This window comes from Staurois parvus, unplaced genomic scaffold (genome assembly GCF_062004578.1).
Source record: "Staurois parvus isolate SC_StPar_1 unplaced genomic scaffold, SC_StPar_1.0 ptg000773l, whole genome shotgun sequence".
Taxonomy (NCBI): Eukaryota; Metazoa; Chordata; class Amphibia; order Anura; family Ranidae; genus Staurois; species Staurois parvus.
The window spans coordinates 462,719-488,345 of record NW_028318569.1 but is presented as its reverse complement, the minus strand read 5'-3'; the positions used below and the strand labels follow the sequence as shown (position 1 = coordinate 488,345).

General features: G+C 48.0%; 1 protein-coding gene across 2 annotated transcripts in view; it reads left to right on the top strand.

Moving 5' to 3' along the window:
• The window catches only part of CIB3 (calcium and integrin binding family member 3), a 202,427-nt gene that overhangs the window by 112,140 nt on the left and 64,660 nt on the right, over positions 1-25,627 (top strand). For both annotated transcript variants that reach the window (XM_089654529.1, XM_089654530.1), the window contains exon 3: positions 22,090-22,201. In XM_089654529.1, coding sequence (XP_089510655.1) covers positions 22,090-22,201 — 112 coding nt within the window. The remainder of the gene's footprint in view (positions 1-22,089; positions 22,202-25,627) is intronic.

The window sequence follows — 25,627 nt, the reverse complement described above, 5'->3', positions numbered from 1 at the left end:
GAAATGTAAATTCTTCAGCTTCCCTCTTTCAGCACTACAGAGACACTACAACTGATAAGCAGAGGTAGCTGGGCAAATGATCTGCAGCCAGGAGAAAACCCCTCTCCACCCCCACTTAAACTGTGGTACACTGGTAGAAAACCAGTGTACCACAGTTTAAGTGGGGGTGGCCTCCAACTCTTCTCCTGGGTAACTAGAACTACCTTGGACTTCACTGTGAAGGACACTGTTTATGAGGATAACATTAAGTAGCGGTTTTCTGAACTGTTTGAGTGGTGATTCTCAGTTGTTTTACAGTCTTACAGAGATTGTGGTATGCAGCCACATGTTACCCTGATTGTTTATTTGTAATTTACCTCCACCTCTCTCATACTAATATTTTCATGTGTAAGTCTATATATTTTCCTCTGTTTATCCTCATCCATCTCTATCCCCAAATCTTTTTCCCATTTTTCTTTATACATTGCTTTTACTTCTGTGACTAACTAAGTGAGAATCTTATAAATTTTTGCCGTGCCCCGTTTCCCATCTCCCCGTGATTCCAACAACCTCTCAAATAAATTCCACTCCTTTTCTCCCTCTCATATAGTATCTCCTGAAATCTGGCACTCCCAATCCCCCTCTCTCTTTACTACTACTCATCAGGTCATAAGATATTCTAGGTTTTTTATTTTTCCATATAAATCTTGTAATTATCTTTTTAATTTCTTTAAAAAAGGCCTCTGGGAGTCTAATTGGGATCATCTGAAATTTATACAAGATTTTGGGTACGATTATCATTTTTATCAGATTTATACGTCCTAACCAAGAGGGGTTTCCTCCTCCCAGTTACTTCAATTCCTCCTTGGTTTCATTTAGGAGAGCAATATAGTTTAATTTATACAATTTTGTATATGAAGCAGTAAGTATAACCCCTAAATATTTTATCTCTCTATCTCTCCATATAAAAGGGAATTCTTTTTGTATATTTTCTTTCTCACTATTCGGAAGATTTACATTTAAGATCTCAGTTTTTGTTGGGTTGATTTTTAAAGTTGATAATTTCCCGTACTCCCGTAAACTTTTTATTAAGTTCGGGAGTGTTATCCTAGGATTTCCCACATAAAACAACAGGTCATCCGCAAAGGCTGCCACTTTATGTTCAGTTTCCCCTATCTGTATTCCCTTTATGTCTACGTTCTTCCTAATTGTTTCCAGTAAAGGTTCCATTGATAACACATATAGCAGTGGGGACAATGGACACCCCTGTCTTGTCCCGTTTGACATTTCTATGGGCTCAGATTTTTCACCATTAACCAAGATGACCGCAGAGGGCGCTCTGTACAGCTTTCCTATCCACTCCCTCATTCTACCACCTACTCCCATGATCTCTAGGGTATCCATCATAAAATTCCAGTTTACTCTATCGAAAGCCTTTTCAGCATCGATCGAAAGCACCACTACCGGGGTTTTCCCCTTCCTAGATTTCTGGATCAATAACATAGTTCTGATTCCATTATCTCTACCCTCTCTCCCCGATACAAAACCCACTTGATCTCCATGGATCCATTCTGGCATTTCATTCTATTTGCTAGAACCTTTGCGTATAACTTTCGTGTCTATATTAAGAAGTGCAATTGGTCTATAACTGTAACATTGAGTAGCGTCCTTCCCTTCCTTAGGTATAAGTGTTACATGGGCCTGTAGGGATTCCTGTCTAATCTCCATTTCTCCACCCAGGGCATTCATATAATCTTTCAATATAGGTAGAGATGAGCGAATCGAAGTAGGCGAAGTGGAATTCGAGTTGAATATTGGAAAATTTTCGATTCGCGCCGAATCCGAAAAATAGCCTACTTCGGACGCGCGAATCGAAATTTTTCCTAAAATGGCGGCGGACATGTGCGGCGACGGAGCGGGGATGTCTGGGAAGGCGCGCAGACAAGGCGCGCTGACCCATAATGCATTCCTTAATGACATGTGATCGCATTAGCCAATCAGCAGCCAGGCAGCCAGCACTGTGTAATGGTCGAGCTATAAATAGCGGCCATTTTAGAATTCTTCATTTGCCTCCAGTCATTCAAGAGAGGCAGACCGCTCTGTATTAGGGACAGAGTTAGGGCCACAGAAACGTTACTTGGGGACAGAGAAACGTTACTTAGGGACAGAGAAGCATTACTCAGGGACACAGAATTGTTAATGAGGGCCACAGAATCGTTACTTAGGGCCACAGAAACGTTAGTTAGGGCCACAGAATTGTTACTCAGGGACAGACACAGAATTGTTACTGAGGGCCACAGAACTGTTACTTAGGGCCACAGAAACGTTATTAGGGCCACAGAATTGTTACTCAGGGACAGACAGAATTGTTACTGAGGGCCACAGAACTGTTACTTAGGGCCACAGAAACGTTAGTTAGGGCCACAGAATTGTTACTCAGGGACAGACACAGAATTGTTACTGAGGGCCACAGAACTGTTACTTAGGGCCACAGAAACGTTAGTTAGGGCCACAGAATTGTTACTCAGGGACAGACACAGAATTGTTACTGAGGGCCACAGAATTGTTACTTAGGGCCACAGAATTGTTACTCAGGGACAGACAGAATTGTTACTGAGTGCCAGAGAATTGTTACTTAGGGCCACAGAAACGTTACTCAGGGACACAGAATTGTTACTGAGGGCCACAGAAACGTTACTCAGGGACACAGAATTGTTACTTAGGGCCACAGAAACGTTACTCAGGGACACAGAATTGTTACTGAGGGCCACAGAACCGTTACTTAGGGCCACAGAATTGTTACTCAGGGACAGACACAGAATTGTTACTCAGGGACACAGAATTGTTACTGAGGGCCACAACCGTTACTTAGGGCCACAGAATTGTTACTCAGGGACACAGAATTGTTACTGAGGGCCACAGAACCGTTACTTAGGGCCACAGAATTGTTACTCAGGGACACAGAATTGTTACTGAGGGCCACATAACTGTTACTTAGGGCCACAGAATTGTTACTCAGGGACAGACACAGAATTGTTACTGAGGGACACAGAATTGTTACTGAGGGCCACAGAAACGTTAATCAGGGACACAGAATTGTTACTGAGGGCCACAGAACCGTTACTTAGGGCCACATAAAAGTTAATCAGGGACACAGAATTGTTACTGAGGGCCACAGAACCGTTACTTAGGGCCACAGAATTGTTACTGAGGGACACAGAATTGTTACTGAGGGACACAGAATTGTTACTGAGGGCCACAGAACCGTTACTTAGGGCCACAGAAACGTTAATCAGGGACACAGAATTGTTACTGAGGGCCACAGAACCGTTACTTAGGGCCACATAAACGTTAATCAGGGACACAGAATTGTTACTGAGGGCCACAGAACCGTTACTTAGGGCCACAGAATTGTTACTCACGGACAGACACAGAATTGTTTCTTGAGGGACACAGAATTGTTACTGAGGGCCACAGAACCGTTACTTAGGGCCACAGAAACGTTAATCAGGGACACAGAATTGTTACTGAGGGCCACAGAACCGTTACTTAGGGCCACGTAAACGTTAATCAGGGACAGACACAGAATTGTTACTGAGGGACACAGAACCGTTACTTAGGGCCACAGAATTGTTACTTAGGGACACAGAATTGTTACTGAGGGCCACAGAACCGTTACTTAGGGCCACAGAATTTTTACTTAGGGACACAGAATTGTTACTGAGGGCCACAGAACCGTTACTTAGGGCCACAGATTTGTTACTTAGGGCCACAGAATTGTTACTGAGGGCCACAGAACTGTTACTTAGGGCCACAGAATTGTTACTCGGACAGACACAGAATTGTTACTCAGGGCCACAGAACCGTTACTTAGGGCCACATAAACGTTAATCAGGGACACAGAATTGTTACTGAGGGCCACAGAACCGTTACTTAGGGCCACGTAAACGTTAATCAGGGACAGACACAGAATTGTTACTGAGGGACAGAGAATTGTTACTGAGGGACACAGAATTGTTACTGAGGGCCACAGAACCGTCACTTAGGGACACAGAATTGTTACTGAGGGCCACAGAACCGTTACTTAGGGCCACAGAACCGTTACTTAGGGCCACAGAATTTTTACTTAGGGACACAGAATTGTTACTGAGGGCCACAGAACCGTTACTTAGGGCCACAGATTTGTTACTTAGGGACACAGAATTGTTACTGAGGGCCACAGAACTGTTACTTAGGGCAACAGAATTGTTACTCGGACAGACACAGAATTGTTACTCAGGGACACAGAATTGTTACTGAGGGCCACAGAACCGTTACTTAGGGCCACATAAACGTTAATCAGGGACACAGAATTGTTACTGAGGGCCACAGAACCGTTACTTAGGGCCACAGAATTGTTACTCAGGGACAGACACAGAATTGTTACTCAGGGACACAGAATTGTTACTCAGGGACACAGAATCGTTGAATTAAAGAGTATGTCAGACAACATGCAGAGGAGTGGCAGAGGAGGCAATGTTTTAGGAGCGAGCAGACGTGGCAGCAGAGGAAGGGGTCGAGGCAGCACTATTCGCAGCCAGAGGCCAGTGCTCCCGGTGTCATCCAGCGGTCGTGTCTCCACCGACAACCCTGCCGTCGTCGATTGGTTGGCTCGGTCGTCTTCCTCTTCCCAGGTCACCTCTGACACCTACAGCCAACGGTCGGTGGGTACGTCAGACACAACCGTTAGTTGGCATGGCCCGGGAGCAAGCCCACTGAAATCACGTGTCCTCTACCTGCCCCTGTCCTTTGGTGTTCCCTCACCAAGCGAAGTATTGCATGCTGTGGGCTCAGCCCCACTGTACAGTGAGGAAGAGCTAACAGAGGGCGGTCAGGAACGGGGGGAGACATCCGCCTTTTCAGCAGCCAGGCGAAGAAGTAGTGGCGAGGAGAGTGGCTCGGTAGCCGGTCTAGAGACAGGTCTGTCTCCTGACCCAGACGCAGCCGAGGGGGCTAGTAGTGAGGCGGAGACCCTAGTTGATGATGAGGAGGTTGATCGCACTTGGCAGCCTCGTCGTCATCAGGCAATTTCTTCCGCATCATCAGGAGAAGAGGGTGGCAGCTTGGCAGCGAGCAAAACAGTCGGTGTGTTGCCCAGGAGACAGCAGCAGGGTCGCAGCAGTGTCAGTGGAGCCAAACGGCCACGGAGTAGAGCACCAGCTCCACTGCAGCCTACCACCACGGCCAGTAGTGGTGCCGGTGTGCACGGAGGAAGCAGCAGTCAGCCAGTGAGGAGTATCGGGGGCAAAGTTTCCTACTCGGCGGTGTGGCAATTTTTTGTCAAGCCGCCCGAGGAAGTAAACGTAGCCGTATGTCGACTATGTGGCCAGAAAGTCAAGCGTGGCCAGGGGGCCCATGTTGGGACTACAGCGTTGCGGCAGCATATGCAGCGTCGCCATTTGGTGGCCTGGGAAAACCGTGATAAAGATACGGCGGTTCTGCCCGCCCCAGCCCCCGCTCCATCACCTGCTCCGTTACTTGCTCCGTCACCCGACGTCAATCGCCCTCCATCAGCCAGTCAAGGCTCCAACACCTCTGCTGAGGGGAGTTGTCGCTCGTTGGCATCTTCCGCTCGTTCAGATGCTCCTTCTCCTGCTACTCCTCTTCACGGATTCCGTCAGCAGTCTTTCTTGGAATCCGTTTCCAAGAGACAACAGTTTGCGAGCACGCACCCGACGGTGCAAAAGCTGAACGTCCTCCTGTCCAAGTTGCTGGTGCTGCAGTCCCTCCCTTTCCAAGTGGTGGACTCAGCACCTTTCCGAGAAATGATGGCTTGTGCCGCGCCGCGGTGGAGAGTGCCAAGCCGTCATTTCTTCGCCAAAAAGGCAGTGCCAGCCCTGCATTCACATGTAGAAGAGATGGTGGGCCAGTCTTTGAGCATGTCGGTCTCTGCCAAAGTGCACGGCAGCGCCGACGTGTGGAGCTGTAACTACGGTCAGGGACAGTACATGTCATTTACGGCCCACTGGGTGAACGTGGTGCCGTCACAGCCGCACCAGCAACTTGGACAGGTCACGCCGCTTTTGCCTCCACGTTTGCACATCCTTGGTCCGGCAAAGATGTCCGCCTCTACCACCTCTTCTTCCGCCGTGTCCTCAGCCTCCACCCCCGTGCCAAGTCCCATTACCCGACCGGCATATCACATGTGCAGGGCGCAACGGTGTCACGCTGTGCTGCACCTGGTATGCCTTGGCGAACGTAGTCACACAGGGGAGGAACTTCTCAGTGTAATGAACAGAGAAATCGACAGATGGCTGTCTCTGCGCAAACTGAAAATCGGAACCATGTTGACCGACAACGGAAAGAACATGTTGTCTGCTCTGCGTCAAGGAAGGTTGTGCCATGCGCCATGCATGGCTCACGTGTTCAATCTGGTTGTCAAGCGGTTCCTAAAATCCACCATCCCACTGCAAGACATCCTTAAAATGTCACGTAAACTTTGCATGCATTTCAGCCATTCCTACACCGCAAAGCACACCCTCCTTGAGCTGCAGCGGCAGAACGGAATTGCACAGCATCGCCTGATCTGCGACGTTGCAACAAGGTGGAATTCAACCCTACACATGTTAGACCGCCTTTACGAACAGCGAAAGGCCATCACCGATTTCCTGATGTTACAAGCGGATAAAGGTACTCCCCTGTGTAACTTTGATGTCAGCCATTGGCAGCTCATGCGTGACACCTGCCGCTTGCTCAGGCCCTTTGAGGAGGCCACGCTATTCGTGAGTCGGCAGGACTATGGGATGAACGACGTCATTCCTCTGTTGCACGTCCTGGAACAGATGCTGTTAATAATGGCTGGTCAGGGTGCGGTAGACGTGGCGCACAGATCTCAACGCCACATGACCCCTGTGGGGGCAGGACAGGAAGAAGAGGAGGAGGTAGAGGAGGACATTTGTGCTCAGGAATTATTGAGTGAAATGGGTGGTTTTTCCACTCAGCGGACAGGAGTGGAGGAGCAGGAGCATCTGGTAGAGGAGGAGGAGGAGGAGACAGAGGACCCAGACGCACCGTGGCAGTATGCTGTGGAGATGGAGGCAGGGAGTCCCTCGCATTCCTTGGCACAAATGGCCCATAGCATGCTCGGTTGCTTGCGTAGCGCCAGCCGAATAATAACCATCAGACAGAGGGATGACTTTTGGCTGTCCACCTTGTTGGACCCTCGCTACCGTTCAAAAATGGTGGCCTTTTTCACACCTGCTGAGAGGGAGGCCAAAATAACGTACTATAAAAACCACCTATGTAGTCAGTTGGTCTCTGCCTTTGTGCGCCAACGTCCATCCTCAGACACTGTGGGCCCTGTGCGCTCGCGTTCCGCTGCCATGGCAGCAGGGGAGGGGTGGGGTGGTAGGAGCAGTGGCAGCTCCACCAGCAGCGGCTGCCTCAGTCTGCAGTCGATGATGAGTAGCTTTCTTCACCAGCGCAGTGAGGAAACTACTAACCAGCCGCAGCAGCAGCAGCAGCAGCAGCATCAGGTGGACCTGGAGCAGGACCTCAAACAACAGGCTTGGGCCTACTTGGACAGCACCCTGCCAACTGAGGTAGACAATCCCCTTGACTACTGGGCAACGAAACTTGACCTTTGGCCCCAACTAGCTGAATTTGCCCTTGAAAGGCTGTCATGCCCGGCCAGTAGCGTGGCATCGGAGCGCGTGTTTAGTGCGGCAGGAGGTATTGTAACTCCGCGGAGGACACGACTGTCCACCCAAAGAGTGGAGAGACTCACGTTTGTGAAAATGAATCAGGCGTGGATTAGTCTGGATTTCAAACCACCAGTTCCTGACACAACTGAATAAATCCGCCATGAATCATGCCTCAAACATGTGCCACTTTCAGGTCTCCTCACACACTGCTGGTGTGTTCCATTTTTTGTCATAGGGTGCTGGCAGATTACGGGCCTCCCATTGCTGCTGCCAGGCCCCTAATCTGCCATGGGCCCCTATATACCGCCTCCTCATGCTGCTGCCAAGTCCAGAGTCTGTCATGGGTCCCTGTACGGCCTCCCATTGCTGCTGTCTCCATCGCCACACTCTGCCATGTGCCACTTTCAGGTCTCCTCACACACTGCTGGTGTGTTGAATTTTTTGACATAGGGTGCTGGCAGATTACGGGCCTCCTATAGCTGCTGCCAGGCCCCTAATCTGCCATAGGCCTCTATATACCGCCTCCTCATGCTGCTGCCAAGTCCAGAGTCTGTCATGGGTCCCTGTACGGCCTCCCATTGCTGCTGTCTCCATCGCCACACTCTGCCATGTGCCACTTTCAGGTCTCCTCACACTGCTGGTGTGTTGAATTTTTTGACATAGGGTGCTGGCAGATTACGGGCCTCCTATAGCTGCTGCCAGGCCCCTAATCTGCCATAGGCCCCTATATACCGCCTCCTCATGCTGCTGCCAAGTCCAGAGTCTGTCATGGGTCCCTGTACGGCCTCCCATTGCTGCTGTCTCCATCGCCACACTCTGCCATGTGCCACTTTCAGGTCTCCTCACACTGCTGGTGTGTTGAATTTTTTGACATAGGGTGCTGGCAGATTACGGGCCTCCTATAGCTGCTGCCAGGCCCCTAATCTGCCATAGGCCTCTATATACCGCCTCCTCATGCTGCTGCCAAGTCCAGAGTCTGTCATGGGTCCCTGTACGGCCTCCCATTGCTGCTGTCTCCATCGCCACACTCTGCCATGTGCCACTTTCAGGTCTCCTCACACACTGCTGGTGTGTTAAATTTTTTGACATAGGGTGCTGGCAGATTACGGGCCTCCTATAGCTGCTGCCAGGCCCCTAATCTGCCATAGGCCCCTATATACCGCCTCCTCATGCTGCTGCCAAGTCCAGCGTCTGTCATGGGTCCCTGTACGGCCTCCCATTGCTGCTGTCTCCATCGCCACACTCTGCCATGTGCCACTTTCAGGTCTCCTCACACTGCTGGTGTGTTGAATTTTTTGACATAGGGTGCTGGCAGATTACCGGCCTCCCATAGCTGCTGCCAGGCCCCTAATCTGCCATGGGCCCCTATATACCGCCTCCTCATGCTGCTGCCAAGTCCAGAGTCTCTCATGGGTCCCTGTACGGCCTCCCATTGCTGCTGTCTCCATCGCCACACTCTGCCATGTGCCACTTTCAGGTCTCCTCACACACTGCTGGTGTGTTGAATTTTTTGACATAGGGTGCTGGCAGATTACGGGCCTCCCATAGCTGCTGCCAGGCCCCTAATCTGCCATGGGCCCCTATATACCGCCTCCTCATGCTGCTGCCAAGTCCAGAGTCTGTCATGGGTCCCTGTACGGCCTCCCATTGCTGCTGTCTCCATCGCCACACTCTGCCATGTGCCACTTTCAGGTCTCCTCACACACTGCTGGTGTGTTGAATTTTTTGACATAGGGTGCTGGCAGATTACGGGCCTCCTATAGCTGCTGCCAGGCCCCTAATCTGCCATAGGCCTCTATATACCGCCTCCTCATGCTGCTGCCAAGTCCAGAGTCTGTCATGGGTCCCTGTACGGCCTCCCATTGCTGCTGTCTCCATCGCCACACTCTGCCATGTGCCACTTTCAGGTCTCCTCACACTGCTGGTGTGTTGAATTTTTTGACATAGGGTGCTGGCAGATTACGGGCCTCCTATAGCTGCTGCCAGGCCCCTAATCTGCCATAGGCCCCTATATACCGCCTCCTCATGCTGCTGCCAAGTCCAGAGTCTGTCATGGGTCCCTGTACGGCCTCCCATTGCTGCTGTCTCCATCGCCACACTCTGCCATGTGCCACTTTCAGGTCTCCTCACACACTGCTGGTGTGTTCAATTTTTTGACATAGGGTGCTGGCAGATTACGGGCCTCCTATAGCTGCTGCCAGGCCCCTAATCTGCCATAGGCCCCTATATACCGCCTCCTCATGCTGCTGCCAAGTCCAGAGTCTGTCATGGGTCCCTGTACGGCCTCCCATTGCTGCTGTCTCCATCGCCACACTCTGCCATGTGCCACTTTCAGGTCTCCTCACACTGCTGGTGTGTTGAATTTTTTGACATAGGGTGCTGGCAGATTACCGGCCTCCCATAGCTGCTGCCAGGCCCCTAATCTGCCATGGGCCCCTATATACCGCCTCCTCATGCTGCTGCCAAGTCCAGAGTCTCTCATGGGTCCCTGTACGGCCTCCCATTGCTGCTGTCTCCATCGCCACACTCTGCCATGTGCCACTTTCAGGTCTCCTCACACACTGCTGGTGTGTTGAATTTTTTGACATAGGGTGCTGGCAGATTACGGGCCTCCCATAGCTGCTGCCAGGCCCCTAATCTGCCATGGGCCCCTATATACCGCCTCCTCATGCTGCTGCCAAGTCCAGAGTCTGTCATGGGTCCCTGTACGGCCTCCCATTGCTGCTGTCTCCATCGCCACACTCTGCCATGTGCCACTTTCAGGTCTCCTCACACTGCTGGTGTGTTGAATTTTTTGACATAGGGTGCTGGCAGATTACCGGCCTCCCATAGCTGCTGCCAGGCCCCTAATCTGCCATGGGCCCCTATATACCGCCTCCTCATGCTGCTGCCAGGTCCAGAGTCTCTCATGGGTCCCTGTACGGCCTCCCATTGCTGCTGTCTCCATCGCCACACTCTGCCATGTGCCACTTTCAGGTCTCCTCACACACTGCTGGTGTGTTGAATTTTTTGACATAGGGTGCTGGCAGATTACCGGCCTCCCATAGCTGCTGCCAGGCCCCTAATCAGCCATGGGCCCCTATATACCGCCTCCTCATGCTGCTGCCAGGTCCAGAGTCTCTCATGGGTCCCTGTACGGCCTCCCATTGCTGCTGTCTCCATCGCTACACTCTGCCATGTGCCACTTTCAGGTCTCCTCACACACTGCTGGTGTGTTGAATTTTTTGACATAGGGTGCTGGCAGATTACGGGCCTCCTATAGCTGCTGCCAGGCCCCTAATCTGCCATAGGCCTCTATATACCGCCTCCTCATGCTGCTGCCAAGTCCAGAGTCTGTCATGGGTCCCTGTACGGCCTCCCATTGCTGCTGTCTCCATCGCCACACTCTGCCATGTGCCACTTTCAGGTCTCCTCACACTGCTGGTGTGTTGAATTTTTTGACATAGGGTGCTGGCAGATTACGGGCCTCCTATAGCTGCTGCCAGGCCCCTAATCTGCCATAGGCCCCTATATACCGCCTCCTCATGCTGCTGCCAAGTCCAGAGTCTGTCATGGGTCCCTGTACGGCCTCCCATTGCTGCTGTCTCCATCGCCACACTCTGCCATGTGCCACTTTCAGGTCTCCTCACACTGCTGGTGTGTTCAATTTTTTGACATAGGGTGCTGGCAGATTACGGGCCTCCTATAGCTGCTGCCAGGCCCCTAATCTGCCATAGGCCTCTATATACCGCCTCCTCATGCTGCTGCCAAGTCCAGAGTCTGTCATGGGTCCCTGTACGGCCTCCCATTGCTGCTGTCTCCATCGCCACACTCTGCCATGTGCCACTTTCAGGTCTCCTCACACTGCTGGTGTGTTGAATTTTTTGACATAGGGTGCTGGCAGATTACGGGCCTCCTATAGCTGCTGCCAGGCCCCTAATCTGCCATAGGCCCCTATATACCGCCTCCTCATGCTGCTGCCAAGTCCAGAGTCTGTCATGGGTCTCTGTACGGCCTCCCATTGCTGCTGTCTCCATCGCCACACTCTGCCATGTGCCACTTTCAGGTCTCCTCACACACTGCTGGTGTGTTGAATTTTTTGACATAGGGTGCTGGCAGATTACGGGCCTCCTATAGCTGCTGCCAGGCCCCTAATCTGCCATAGGCCCCTATATACCGCCTCCTCATGCTGCTGCCAGGTCCAGAGTCTCTCATGGGTCCCTGTACGGCCTCCCATTGCTGCTGTCTCCATCGCCACACTCTGCCATGTGCCACTTTCAGGTCTCCTCACACACTGCTGGTGTGTTGAATTTTTTGACATAGGGTGCTGGCAGATTACGGGCCTCCCGTAGCTGCTGCCAGGCCCCTAATCTGCCATGGGCCCCTATATACCGCCTCCTCATGCTGCTGCCAAGTCCAGAGTCTGTCATGGGTCCCTGTACGGCCTCCCATTGCTGCTGTCTCCATCGCCACACTCTGCCATGTGCCACTTTCAGGTCTCCTCACACACTGCTGGTGTGTTCAATTTTTTGACATAGGGTGCTGGCAGATTACGGGCCTCCCATAGCTGCTGCCAGGCCCCTAATCTGCCATGGGCCCCTATATACCGCCTCCTCATGCTGCTGCCAAGTCCAGAGTCTGTCATGGGTCCCTGTACGGCCTCCCATTGCTGCTGTCTCCATTGCCACACTCTGCCATGTGCCACTTTTAGGTCTCCTCACACATTGCTGGTGTGTTGAATTTTTTGACATAGGGTGCTTGCAGATTACGGGCCTCCCATAGCTGCTGCCAGGCCCCTAATCTGCCATAGGCCTCTATATACCGCCTCCTCATGCTGCTGCCAAGTCCAGAGTCTGTCATGGGTCCCTGTACGGCCTCCCATTGCTGCTGTCTCCATCGCCACACTCTGCCATGTGCCACTTTCAGGTCTCCTCACACACTGCTGGTGTGTTGAATTTTTTGACATAGGGTGCTGGCAGATTACGGGCCTCCCATAGCTGCTGCCAGGCCCCTAATCTGCCATGGGCCCCTATATACCGCCTCCTCATGCTGCTGCCAAGTCCAGAGTCTGTCATGGGTCCCTGTACGGCCTCCCATTGCTGCTGTCTCCATCGCCACACTCTGCCATGTGCCACTTTCAGGTCTCCTCACACTGCTGGTGTGTTGAATTTTTTGACATAGGGTGCTGGCAGATTACGGGCCTCCTATAGCTGCTGCCAGGCCCCTAATCTGCCATAGGCCCCTATATACCGCCTCCTCATTCTGCTGCCAAGTCCAGAGTCTGTCATGGGTCCCTGTACGGCCTCCCATTGCTGCTGTCTCCATCGCCACACTCTGCCATGTGCCACTTTCAGGTCTCCTCACACTGCTGGTGTGTTGAATTTTTTGACATAGGGTGCTGGCAGATTACGGGCCTCCTATAGCTGCTGCCAGGCCCCTAATCTGCCATAGGCCCCTATATACCACCTCCTCATGCTGCTGCCAAGTCCAGAGTCTGTCATGGGTCCCTGTACGGCCTCCCATTGCTGCTGTCTCCATCGCCACACTCTGCCATGTGCCACTTTTAGGTCTCCTCACACTGCTGGTGTGTTGAATTTTTTGACATAGGGTGCTGGCAGATTACCGGCCTCCCATAGCTGCTGCCAGGCCCCTAATCTGCCATGGGCCCCTATACCGACTCCTCATGCTGTGACGTTGCAACAAGGTGGAATTCAACCCTACATATGTTAGACCGCCTTTACAAACAACAAAAGGCCATCACAGATTTCCTGATGTTAAAAGCTGATAAAGGTACTCCCTGTGTAACTTAGATGTCAGCCATTGGCAGCTCATGCGTGACACCTGCGCTTGCTCAGGCCCTTTGAGGAGGCCACGCTATTCGTGAGTCGGCAGGACTATGGGATGAACGACGTCATTCCTCTGTTGCACGTCCTGGAACAAATGCTGTTAACAATGGCTGGTCAGGGTGCGGTAGACGTGGCGCACAGATCTCAACGCCACATGACCCCTGTGGGGGCAGGACAGGAAGAAGAGGAGGAGGTAGAGGAGGACATTGGTGCTCAGGAATTATTGAGTGAAATGGGTGGTTTTTCCACTCAGCGGACAGGAGTGGAGGAGCAGGAGCATCTGGTAGAGGAGGAGGAAGAGGAGACAGAGGACCCAGACGCACCGTATCAGTATGCTGTGGAGATGGAGGCAGGGAGTCCCTCGCATTCCTTGGCACAAATGGCCCATAGCATGCTCGGTTGCTTGCGTAGCGACAGCCGAATAATAACCATCAGACAGAGGGATGACTTTTGGCTGTCCACCTTGTTGGACCCTCGCTACCGTTCAAAAATGGTGGCCTTTTTCACACCTGCTGAGAGGGAGGCCAAAATAACGTACTATAAAAACCACCTATGTAGTCAGCTGGTCTCTGCCTGTCTGCGCCAACGTCCATCCTCAGACACTGTGGGCCCTGTGCGCTCGCGTTTCGCTGCCATGGCAGCAGGGGAGGGGTGGGGTGGTAGGAGCAGTGGCAGCTCCACCAGCAGCGGCTGCCTCAGTCTGCAGTCGATGATGAGTAGCTTTCTTCACCAGCGCAGTGAGGAAACTACTAACCAGCCGCAGCAGCAGCAGCAGCAGCATCAGGTGGACCTGGAGCAGGACCTCAATCAACAGGCTTGGGCCTACTTGGACAGCACCCTGCCAACCGAGGTAGACAATCCCCTTGACTACTGGGCAACGAAACTTGACCTTTGGCCCCAACTAGCTGAATTTGCCCTTGAAAGGCTGTCATGCCCGGCCAGTAGCGTGGCATCGGAGCGCGTGTTTAGTGCGGCAGGAGGTATTGCAACTCCGCGGAGGACACGACTGTCCACCCAAAGTGTGGAGAGACTCACGTTTGTGAAAATGAATCAGGCGTGGATTAGTCTGGATTTCAAACCACCAGTTCCTGACACAACTGACTAAATCCGCCATGAATCATGCCCCAAACATGTGCCACTTTCAGGTCTCCTCACACTGCTGGTGTGTTCCATTTTTTGTCATAGGGTGCTGGCAGATTACGGGCCTCCCATAGCTGCTGCCAGGCCCCTAATCTGCCATGGGCCCCTATACCGCCTCCTTATGCTGCTGCCAGGTCCAGAGTCTCTCATGGGTCCCTGTACGGCCTCCCATTGCTGCTGTCTCCATCGCCACACTCTGCCATGTGCCACTTTCAGGTCTCCTCACACTGCTGGTGTGTTCCATTTTTTGTCATAGGGTGCTGGCAGATTACGGGCCTCCCATAGCTGCTGCCAGGCCCCTAATCTGCCATGGGCCCCTATACCGCCTCCTCATGCTGCTGCCAGGTCCAGAGTCTCTCATGGGTCCCTGTACGGCCTCCCATTGCTGCTGTCTCCATCGCCACACTCTGCCATGTGCCACTTTCAGGTCTCCTCACACTGCTGGTGGGTTCCATTTTTTGTCATAGGGTGCTGGCAGATTACGGGCCTCCCATAGCTGCTGCCAGGCCCCTAATCTGCCATGGGCCCCCGTACCGACTCCTCATGCTGCTGCCAGGCCCGTAATCTGTCATGGGCCTCTGTTGTCGCTTGTTGGCATATTCCGCTCGTTCAGATGCTCCTTCTCCTGCTACTCCTCTTCACGGATTCCGTCAGCAGTCTTTCTTGGAATCCGTTTCCAAGAGACAACAGTTTGCGAGCACGCACCCGACGGTGCAGAAGCTGAACGTCCTCCTGTCCAAGTTGCTGCTGCCAGGCTCGTAATATGTCATGCGCCCCTGTACCGCCTCCTCATGCTGCTGCCAGGTCCAGAGTGTGTCATGGGCCCCCGTACCGACTCCTCATGCTGCTGCCAGGCCCGTAATCTGTCATGGGCCCCTGTACCGCCTCCCCATGCTGCTGCCAGGTCCAGAGTGTGTCATGGGTCCCTGTACGGCCTCCCATTGCTGCTGCCAGGCCCGTAATCTGCCATGGGCCCCCGTACCGACTCCTCATGCTGCTGCCAGGCCCGTAATCTGTCATGGGCCCCTGTACCGCCTCCTCATGCTGCTGCCAGGTCCAGAGTGTGTCATGGGTCCCTGTACGGCCTCCCATTGCTGCTGTCTCTATCGCCACACTCTGCCATGTGCCACTTTCAGGTCTCCTCACACTGCTGGTGGTTTCCATTTTTGTCATAGGGTGCTGTATGGCCTCCCATTGCTGCTGCCTCCACCGCCACACTGTGACTCCACACTCTGGTTTTGGCCCCGTGACTGCCCAAATGAGTGAAGTGTGCGGTGATTCTAAGATCGACGGCACTCATCTGCATGTCATACTGACTGACAGTATCATTTCTCTTCCCCAGCAGACTCCAAGGGCATTTAAATTAAAGGTACAGTGTTCTGCACTAATATTAAGTCTCTCTGAAGCCTAGAAACACCCTTTTTTAAGTTAAATTCACAGCGAATATATTCGACTCGAATCGAAATTTTTCCACGAATTCGCCGAATCAGTCGAATCGAATTTTTGAATACTTCGCTCATCTCTAAATATAGGTATTAACAATTCACTATATTTTTTATAATACCTCGCAGTATATCCATCTGGGCCAGGACTTTTCCCCACCTTAGTGTTTTTTATTGCTATTTTTATTTCCTCCTGCGTAATTTCTACTTCCAGTGATTTCAATAGGTCCTTATCTAACTTTGGTAGTCCTGCTTTTTTTAAGTATATTCTTCTTTTTTCTCTACTCTCAGTTTCACCTTCATTCACTACCTCCTGGGAATTAATATTATACAGCTTACTATAATATTCCTTGAACACCTTTACGTTCTCTTTAGTAGAGTGAGCCATTTCTCCCTTGGGATTTCTTATTTTTTCTATATAATTTCTATCTCTCTTTTTCATTAAGTATTTTCCTGGTCGATCTCCCCATCTATACCTCTCTCCTGCTACTTTATTAAGTACTCTCCTCCTCTCTTCTTCCATTAATATCTCCAGTTCTTTCTTCTTTTTTATTACCTTCTGTCTTATCTCACTTGTTATTCTATTTTTATGGATCTGTTCCAGGTCATATATCTCTTTTAAGAGCTCCGTTAATTTCTTACTCCTTTCCCTTTTCTTTTTTGCCCCTAACGCGATTAGTATACCTCTAATATATGCCTTATGGGACTCCCAGACTGTGGCCACTGACACATCCCGTTTCATTCTCCTGAAAAAATCTTTCTATCTCCTTTCTGATCTTCTGGTCAATCTCTTGGTCTTGTAGAAGGGCCTCATTTAACCACCATCCAACCCCTCTTGTTAACTCCCTCCCCCATCTTACCTTCATTATAACCTGGGCGTGGTCTGAGAGAGTCATTGTCTCTATTTCTACTTTAACCACCCTCTCAATAAGTTGATGATCTACCATTATATAATCTAATCTCGAATAAATCTTGTGTGCATTAGAGAAGAAGGTATAGTCTCTTTCCTTTCCATGCGTTATTCTCCATATATCCACCAATTGACACTTATGTATCTCCTTCTTTAAAATTCTCAGTAACCTACCTCCCTCTCTCTGCACACAAGAGGTTGTGTCCATCTGTGGATCCAAGCATAAAATCAGGTCCCCTGCCACTATCAATCTTCCCTTTTTGAAATCTATCAATTTTCTTAATATCCCTTTCAGGTATACCTCTGGTTTCTTATTTGGGCAGTAGATATTCGCTATTGTACATTCCGTTTCTTGCAATCTACCTCTCAGAAACAAGAATCTCCCCTCAGGATCCGTCTCTCTCTCCTCCATCTCCCACCTTGCGTTTTTAGCAAACCCAATTGCCACCCCCTTAGCTCTCTTAATTTGGGAGTCCACATAAAACCATGTTGGGTAATTTCTGGTGTTCAATTTTATATTTGTCTTAATCTCAAGGTGTGTCTCCTGTAAGAAAACTACCGAAGCCTCTCTATGTTGTAATTCTTTAAATAACTTAAATCTCTTCCCGGGACTATTCGAACCCCTTTACATTATATGTTATAAATCTTATATCTTCCATATTTCTTGTATACACCTCCTCCCTATGCAGAGTATTTTTAAAAGCTTCCCCCTATACCATCCTCCTCCCCCTCCCCTACCACCCCCCTCCCCTCCCTCTTCCCCCCCACCTCTCCCACTCCCCACCCCATTAGGCCTACTAATTGCCTTCTAATCATTTGTGGAACTACTGCCACGTTTGAATTTTGACCCTGGGGTTGAGCTCTGACCATGTATGGTTCACCTTCCCTCCATTTCCTCCAAAGTTCCCCTATCTATCAGTTCTTTATTTCTCTTTCTAACTTGCTGCCATTCTTCTTTTCCCCCATCATATATCCCTCCTTCTTTCTCCTCCCAACCTGGAATCTCTATTCTCTGGATATTAAGTTTATCAAAGAAGTCTCTCAGTTCCTCAGGAAATCTTAAGTATGCGGTAACTCCATTCTTCCATCCAATTAAACACATCGAGCTACTCCATCTATATTGTATGTTCTGTTTTTTCATCTGTTTCAATAGTGGTTTCAATGATCTCTTTCTCCACAATGTCTCAGCTGTCAGGTCTGCAAACACTTGTATATTTTTCCCTTCAAATTTAATACTGGTTCTTCCTTTTATCTTCTTCCATACCTCTTCTCTGTCTTCATTTTTATGGAATTGTACAACTACATCTCTTGATCTCTCTTCCACTCGATCTCGTTGGAACCTTCCTATCCTGTATACATTGTCCAGTTCACATGTCTCAGTACTAGGTTTATCCATAATGGAGTTTAAGATTTTATGTATTATCCCTCTTAAGTCTTCTCCTTGTGCAAGCTCTGGGACTCCTTTTATCCTGAGATTATTTTTCCTATGCATGTTACCTTGTATCTCCAATTTATACCACAACTTATTTTGTTCTTTCCTCATCTCCATTATCTGATTTCTCAATTCAGGAATAACTTGAGCATGTTTTTTAATTTTTTCTTCTGTTTCTTCTACTCTGGATAATAAATGTCCCAAATCATTCCGAATGATTCCCATCTCTTGTTTAATAGATTTTTCCAAATTTCCAAACATTTCTGCCATCTCCTTTTTATTTGGGATTTGTAGTTCTCCATTTTCTCTTAGCTCTGTTTCCTCTGGTATTAAATGACCATTATTATCCATTTCCACAGATGACCTGACGCTCTTATCCATACTATTTTCCATTATACTTCTTTCACATATCCCCTGAGTTCTTTCTGGGGTCACATTACGCTGAGACGTATATTTTCTAATCGTTCCAGATTGGGAGTGCTTTGGACCGCTTCCTTTACTACTTTTACTCTTCATTTTTTCTATAGGTCCAATCTCTCTCCTCTAAAACTTTAGGGCATATGCTGCAATTAGTCCTTTAAAGAGGTTCAATTTCTTCTGTCCCCTTTAGGAATCCTTTAGGAATCCCCCCTTTTCTCTATTTATTCCCTCCTGCTTCAATATTATACAGTCCATATACAATTAGCGTGTGATTAATGTACAATTCAGCCACTCTCACTCACCCTTCTCCGACTGCTTTTTCAGGAAGGCTGCCTCTCAGGCTCGTTATCCTGTATTCAGGGGTCCCTTCAGGCTTTATTTCCTCTTTTTTGGGGGGATTCCTCCGGGTCTCTCTCTTTGTCCTTTCCGCCTCTCCGCCTCATGTGCCCAGCAAGCAAAGCTCCCCTCCTTTAGGTCGGTGTCTCCACCATCCCTAGGACGCCGGCCGGCCCCCAGCCCACCGCTCTCCCGAGCCGGGTTTACGCGGCCCGCCAGCAAGAGAGCCGGCGCCTCCCCCCGCCTAGGAAACCCAGCCGGCCTTTCCCCCCCCCCCCCAGCACCCCCCCGCGGGAGACCACGCGACCACCCCGCCCCCTCCGGACCCCCAGCAGCCCACCGCCCCGGATGGAAGACTCCAGCGTCTCTCCACCGCGGCCCCCACAGGCCCCATCCACTCCACCCCCCAGGCGGGATCCCCCCTCCCAAGGGTAGGACTTAACTGTGCTCCTCGGCAGCATTACTTTTGGGAACTTTGGGGTGAAGGTGGCTGTCCTACGGAAAGCGGTCACATCGCGCTCTCACCTGCCGCCATGATCAGGCTCCTCCCTCCAGATCTGCTCCCCCCTCTGCACTGTATGTCACCCTGATTGTTTATGAACTCTGCACAGGTATGGACTCTTCACAGTAATGTCTCTGATTCAGCAGTGTATGCATGTTCTTTGCCACCATCAACCCTGTTTTTACCAACCTTTTGTGTTTCAAGGAACTGATAGAGCCTGCTCACATGTATCAGAACTTTTTTATAGGCTATTTGTATGTTCCAAAAGACTGTTGTTGACTACTGACTGTTATAACAGATTGTCAGAGACTGCTTGGAGTATAGAAACCAACTACTACTTCTAAAAGCCAACCTTATATTGTATTCCCACAGCAATAATAATAATAATCATATTGCTTGGACTTCTCCAGACAGCCAGGTGCATGCTTCTGAGAACAGCTGATACATCCAGGACCAGTACATATCATTCATGGACCAATGGGTAATGTGATAACCATTAATGTGAATACAGCACAACAAGAGGCACTATTAACATTTGCATATATGGCAGCTTAAGCCCCAGAATTAGATCTATGTAGGATCTATGTCCTATGTATTGTAACAGGACCACTTGTAGTGCGCATTAACTCTCTCTTTAGCAGATTTGATGATCCACAAGGCACCTATGGTTCTCTAGCATGGGGCCAACCAGGGTTCCCCTGGTTACCAGGCAGAAATCTGCAGTCCTTGCCCTTTCAGAGACACCCTGTGGGTGACCCAGCCTGGTGTGACTGTTCTTTTGTCATAAATACAAAATGGTCCACAGGGTTCCTTCTGAGCCTCTCATGCAATACTGGACCTCAGGCTAAAGCATGCTTCCTCTGTGAACTGAGGAGAGCCCTCAACTAATGTCATCTTGCTACCATGTGCTTAGATGTGACAGTAGGGGAATTTACTAAGAATGGAACCCCCACAGAATTCAGCAGTTGTGCGTGGTATCCAAACAGCTTCTAGCTTTTATTGCCAAAGCTTAACTGAACAAGCAGAAATTAGAAGCAGATTGGTTACTGTGCACAGCTGCACCAGATTCTGCTCCAATTTTAGTAAATCAACCCCAGTGTGTGTTCCTCCCTCCCTCCCTATGTCCTTTTTAACACTCCTACCAGAGGGGTAGCTCCTCCCCTTTGGGGACAATAACATTTAGTTGGGATCTTGGATCCTGTTTGTGACACCATGTGTAATGTAACTGTAACTCAACTTAGGCATCTAGACATGGTGAAGACAACTTTCTGAAGTTTAAACCAAGCATCAGAATGGGGACGAAAGGGGATTTAAGTGACTTCAAATGGGCTTGGTTGTTGGTGCCAAATGGGCTAGTCTGAGTGTTTAAAAAATGGCTGATTTTCACGCACAACCATCTCTAGGGTTATCAGAGAATGCTCTGAAAAAGAGAAAATATCCAGTGTGGACTAAAATGCCTTGTTGATGTCAAAGGTCAGAGGAGAATGGGCAGACTGGTTTGAGATGCTAGAAAGACAACAGAAACTCATGTCAATATGGACCAAAATCTCTGAGCAATGTTTCCAACACCTTGTTGAATCTATGCCATGAAGAATTAAGGCAGTTGTGAAGGCAAAAGGAGTCCAACCCGGTACTAGCAAGGTGTACCTAATAAAGTGGTCAGTGAGTATATGTATTCTCTAACCCCACCCCAGTCCAGATGCTCCTGACTACATCCTGGCTCTGGACAGGTACAATATAGTGAATAATGAGAAATACTCTGTATCTAGGTCAATGATTGCAGCTGACAACTACCTCATCAAATTTTTATATATCCCAGCCCTGAAGACTATCATTATCAGGGTTTTACCAAAACTCTTCGCCCAAGCTGCAGACTCATAGACAAGGCATAGGAGCATCTTGTGGCAGCTAAAAGAACTAAGAGAAGAGGGGACTCTTCCTGCACTCTTCTACACCTTAACTTTGTAGAATTACTACCTATCCTTGCCATCAACACTGTTATTTTTGGATCTTGTGTACAGTACAAGGTAAAGTAGTGCCATTTTGTAATGAGCCTAGTGAGTCTGGGGCAAAAATGCCAGACTCAATGCTGGTGTAAGAATTTTAACAAATAGTTTACTGGAGAATGTTTGTTTGTTTATTTTATTGTGCTTAATGTGTTAAGATAAATACACTGATGATTTTATTACTATCTTTAAATGTATTTATACAACAGAAAGTAACTGTCTCTTTCCAGTCTCCAGGACTGAACTACAGTCACCTGTGATGAAGCTGTGCCCTATCAATATAATTAATTATATATGTTTAGACTTCTTCTTTTCAGCATTCATGGACCTCTCTTCAGCATTCAACTTCATGATGCTTCGTTGTTGAATTTGACAGGTGGATTTTAAATGCCCAACCTGTTCTTTCATCTTTCAGACTTTTCCACAGATACAGAGACCTGGCACCACAACTCGTTCCAGAAGACTACACAAATAAACCAGATGTGAGGATTCCTTATGAACTCATCGGCAGCATGCCAGAGCTAAAGGTAAAGCATGAAAAAAGCAGTAACTGCAAAGGTTGCCAGGTGTCACTCTAATCCTGTGCTTCATTCATAATTCATTATGTGCTAATTGGCAGGACTGGGATGATAAGTGAAGCCTAACATAATACAAAGTAAAGACCAAGGTTCTTCTTTAAGGCAGGGGACCATCTCAGTTTCATATAAAGAGCTGATTTGAACTTTGTCTAACCTGTTGATCTCAGAATGAACCCAGACAATATATTTAAGTATCCAAAATTTGAGAAAAAAAACAGAATGACAAAATTAATAGAACATGAAGTATGTATCTTTTTTAGAGAAATGTAAAAGTAAGCTGCAGATTAAACACAATTGAGCAGTAAAATTGAAAGCAAAAAGGATTTGCTTTCATATAATATTTTTTGTACAGTAAACAAACTGAAAGCCAAAACTCTAACACTTAGAGGCCTATTTATTAAAAATTTCCTTTCATCAATAGAGAAAATGGCCTAAAACTTTAGGCTAAGAATGTTCAACCAGCAGGGGAAATAATGTAAGGAAGACCTCAACACAGTGTACAGACTATAGAGAATCCTGTGAGGCTCAGTGGACCTCCAGCTGCAGCGTGAATTGAAACATTAAGGAGCGGTTTCTGGTTCTTAGGGGGCCAGCAACCACCGGTATCCTGACAATCAGTGTCAGTGACTCATGTAAAAAAAAAAATCCTATGGTTCCTTCCAAAATTTATACCAGGATCCTCAGGGAAAGTCATGGGACAAAACGCGTAAGGGCGTGATCAGCAGTGACGTCCCCACATACGCCGTGACCACGTGGCTGGACCATGTGACCGCTATTACAAGACTTGTAATCTACAGAGCGTGTGGTGAGACGCACATTAATTCAGCTAGCAGTTTCACTGCAGCTACACCTATCACTGAATGCTTTTTGTACTTTTATACAATGTGAGTTTTAGTCTAAAGGGGGGTATTTGTTGGCAATAAATTTCTAAATGATATTATGCAATGGCGAGTGTTCTTTATTTACCCACATATGGAATTTGAATAATACTAATCTTGATGGAGTCTGAGCTGGATTGACCATTTGATGAGTGACCATTGTTACATCTGAGACGATCTGGTTGAATTAATATCCACATCTATTGGTATCTGACTCAATGCTGATTAATCACCAGCATCTAATGCGTTTGCACTTTGATGGGGTGTTGAGCACATAAGAGATCTCGGTGTGGTGGATACTTCTTGAAAGAAAGATTTGGACTTTACTTTATGAACTGATTTTTTTCACTTTTGCACTGTTTGGTGGAAGTGTTGTTTATTATTTATTATTGTTTATTTGCTCAATTTATTATTTATATTTATTTATGAATTTTGTATTATTTTATATTTTACACAATGTTGGGGATTGAAATGCATTTTATTAGTGAGCGCTATTTATGGTGATTTTCACTTATGTAAGGTGCTAAGAAATGCTGTGAAATAAGGATGCTTTCAAAAATGGATATTTTAACCGTATCAACTTACAAAATGTGAAGTGAGCGAACAGAAGGAAAATGTAAATCAAATCAATATTTAATGTGGCTTAAAACCAACATCAGTTCTTACACTTTGCACACTTTTTACACTTGCACAAGTCAAAGATTTTGTAGGAGTAGAGTTACATGTACAGTGGATATAAAAAGTCTACACACCCCTGTTAAATGTCAGGTTTCTGTGATGTAAAAAGATGAGGCAAAGATAAATCATCTCAGAACTTTATCCACCTTTAATGTAACCTATAAGCTGTACAAATCAATTAAAAAACAAACTGGAATCTTTTAAGGGGGGGGGGGTGAACATAAAAAACTAAAATAATGTGGTTGCATAAGTGTGCACACCCTCTTATAACTGGTGATGTAGCTGTGTTCAGAATTAAGCAATCACATTCACAATCATGAGTCATCAATAGGAGTCAGCACACACCTGCCATCATTTAAAGTGCCTCTGATTAACCCCAAATAAAGTTCAACTGTACCAGTAGGTCTTTCCTGACATTTTCTTAGTCGCATCATACAGCAAAATCCATGGTCTGCAGAGAGCTTCCAAAGCATCAGAGGGATCTCATGGTTAAAGGTATCAGTCAGGAGAAGGGTGCAAAAGAATTTCCAAGGCATTAGATTTACTATGGAACACAGTGAAGACAGTCGTCATCAAGTGGAGAAAATATGGCGCAACAGTGATATTACCAAGAACTGGACGTCCCTCCAAAATTGATGAAAAGACGAGAAGAAAACTGGTCTGGGAGGCTGCCAAGAAGCCTACAGTAACATTACAGGAGCTGCAGGAATATCTGGCAAGTACTGGCTGTGTGGTACATGTGACAATAATCTCCTGCATTCTTCAGATGTCTGGGCTATGAGGTATTGTGAAAAGACGGAAGCCTTTTCTTGCGAAGAAAAATATCTAAGCCCGGCTAAATTTTGCAAAAACAAATCTGAAGTCTCCCAAAAGCATGTGGGAGATGTGTTATGGTCTGATGAAACCAAGGTTGAACTTTTGTCATATTTGCAAAAGATATGTTTGGTGCCAAAACAGCACTGCACATTACCAAAAGAATACCATATCCACAGTGAAGCATGGTGGTGGCAGCATCATGCTTTGGGGCTGTTTTTCTTTAACTGGGGCCTTAGTCAAGGTAGAGGGAATTATAAACAGTTCCAAATACCAGTAAATATTGGCACAAAACCTTCAGGCTTCTGCTAGAAAGCTGAACATGAAAAGGAACTTCGTCTTTCAGCATGACAACGGCCCAAAGCATACATCCAAATCAACAAAGGAATGGCTTCACCAGAAGAAGATTAAAGTTTTGGAATGGCCCAGCCAGAGCCCAGACCTGAATCTGATGGAAAATCTGTGGGGTGATCTGAAGAGGGCTGTGCACAGGAGATGCCCTCTCAATCTGATAGATTTGGAGTGTTTTTGGAAGGAAGAGTGGGCAAATATTGCCAAGTCAAGATGTGCCATGCTGATAGACTCATACCCAAAAAGACTGAGTGCTGTAATAAAATCAAAAGGTGCTTCAACAAAGTATTAATTTAAGGGTGTGTACACTTATGCAACCATATTATTGTATTTTTTTTATTTCTACTTCCCTCCACCTAAAAGATTTCAGTTTGTTGTTCAACTGAGTTGTACAGCTTACAGGTTACATTAAAGGTGACAAAAGTTCTGAAATTATTTATCTTTGTCTCATTTTTTCTACTTCACAGAAACCTGACATTTTAACAGGGGTGTGTAGACTATTTACAGTCATGGCCGAAATTGTTGGCACCCTTGATATTTTTCCTGAAAATCAAGTATTTCACACAAAAAAGGTATTGCATTAACACATGTTTTGCTATACACATGTTTATTCCCTTTGTATGTATTGGAACAAATATAAAACAGAGGCAGAAAA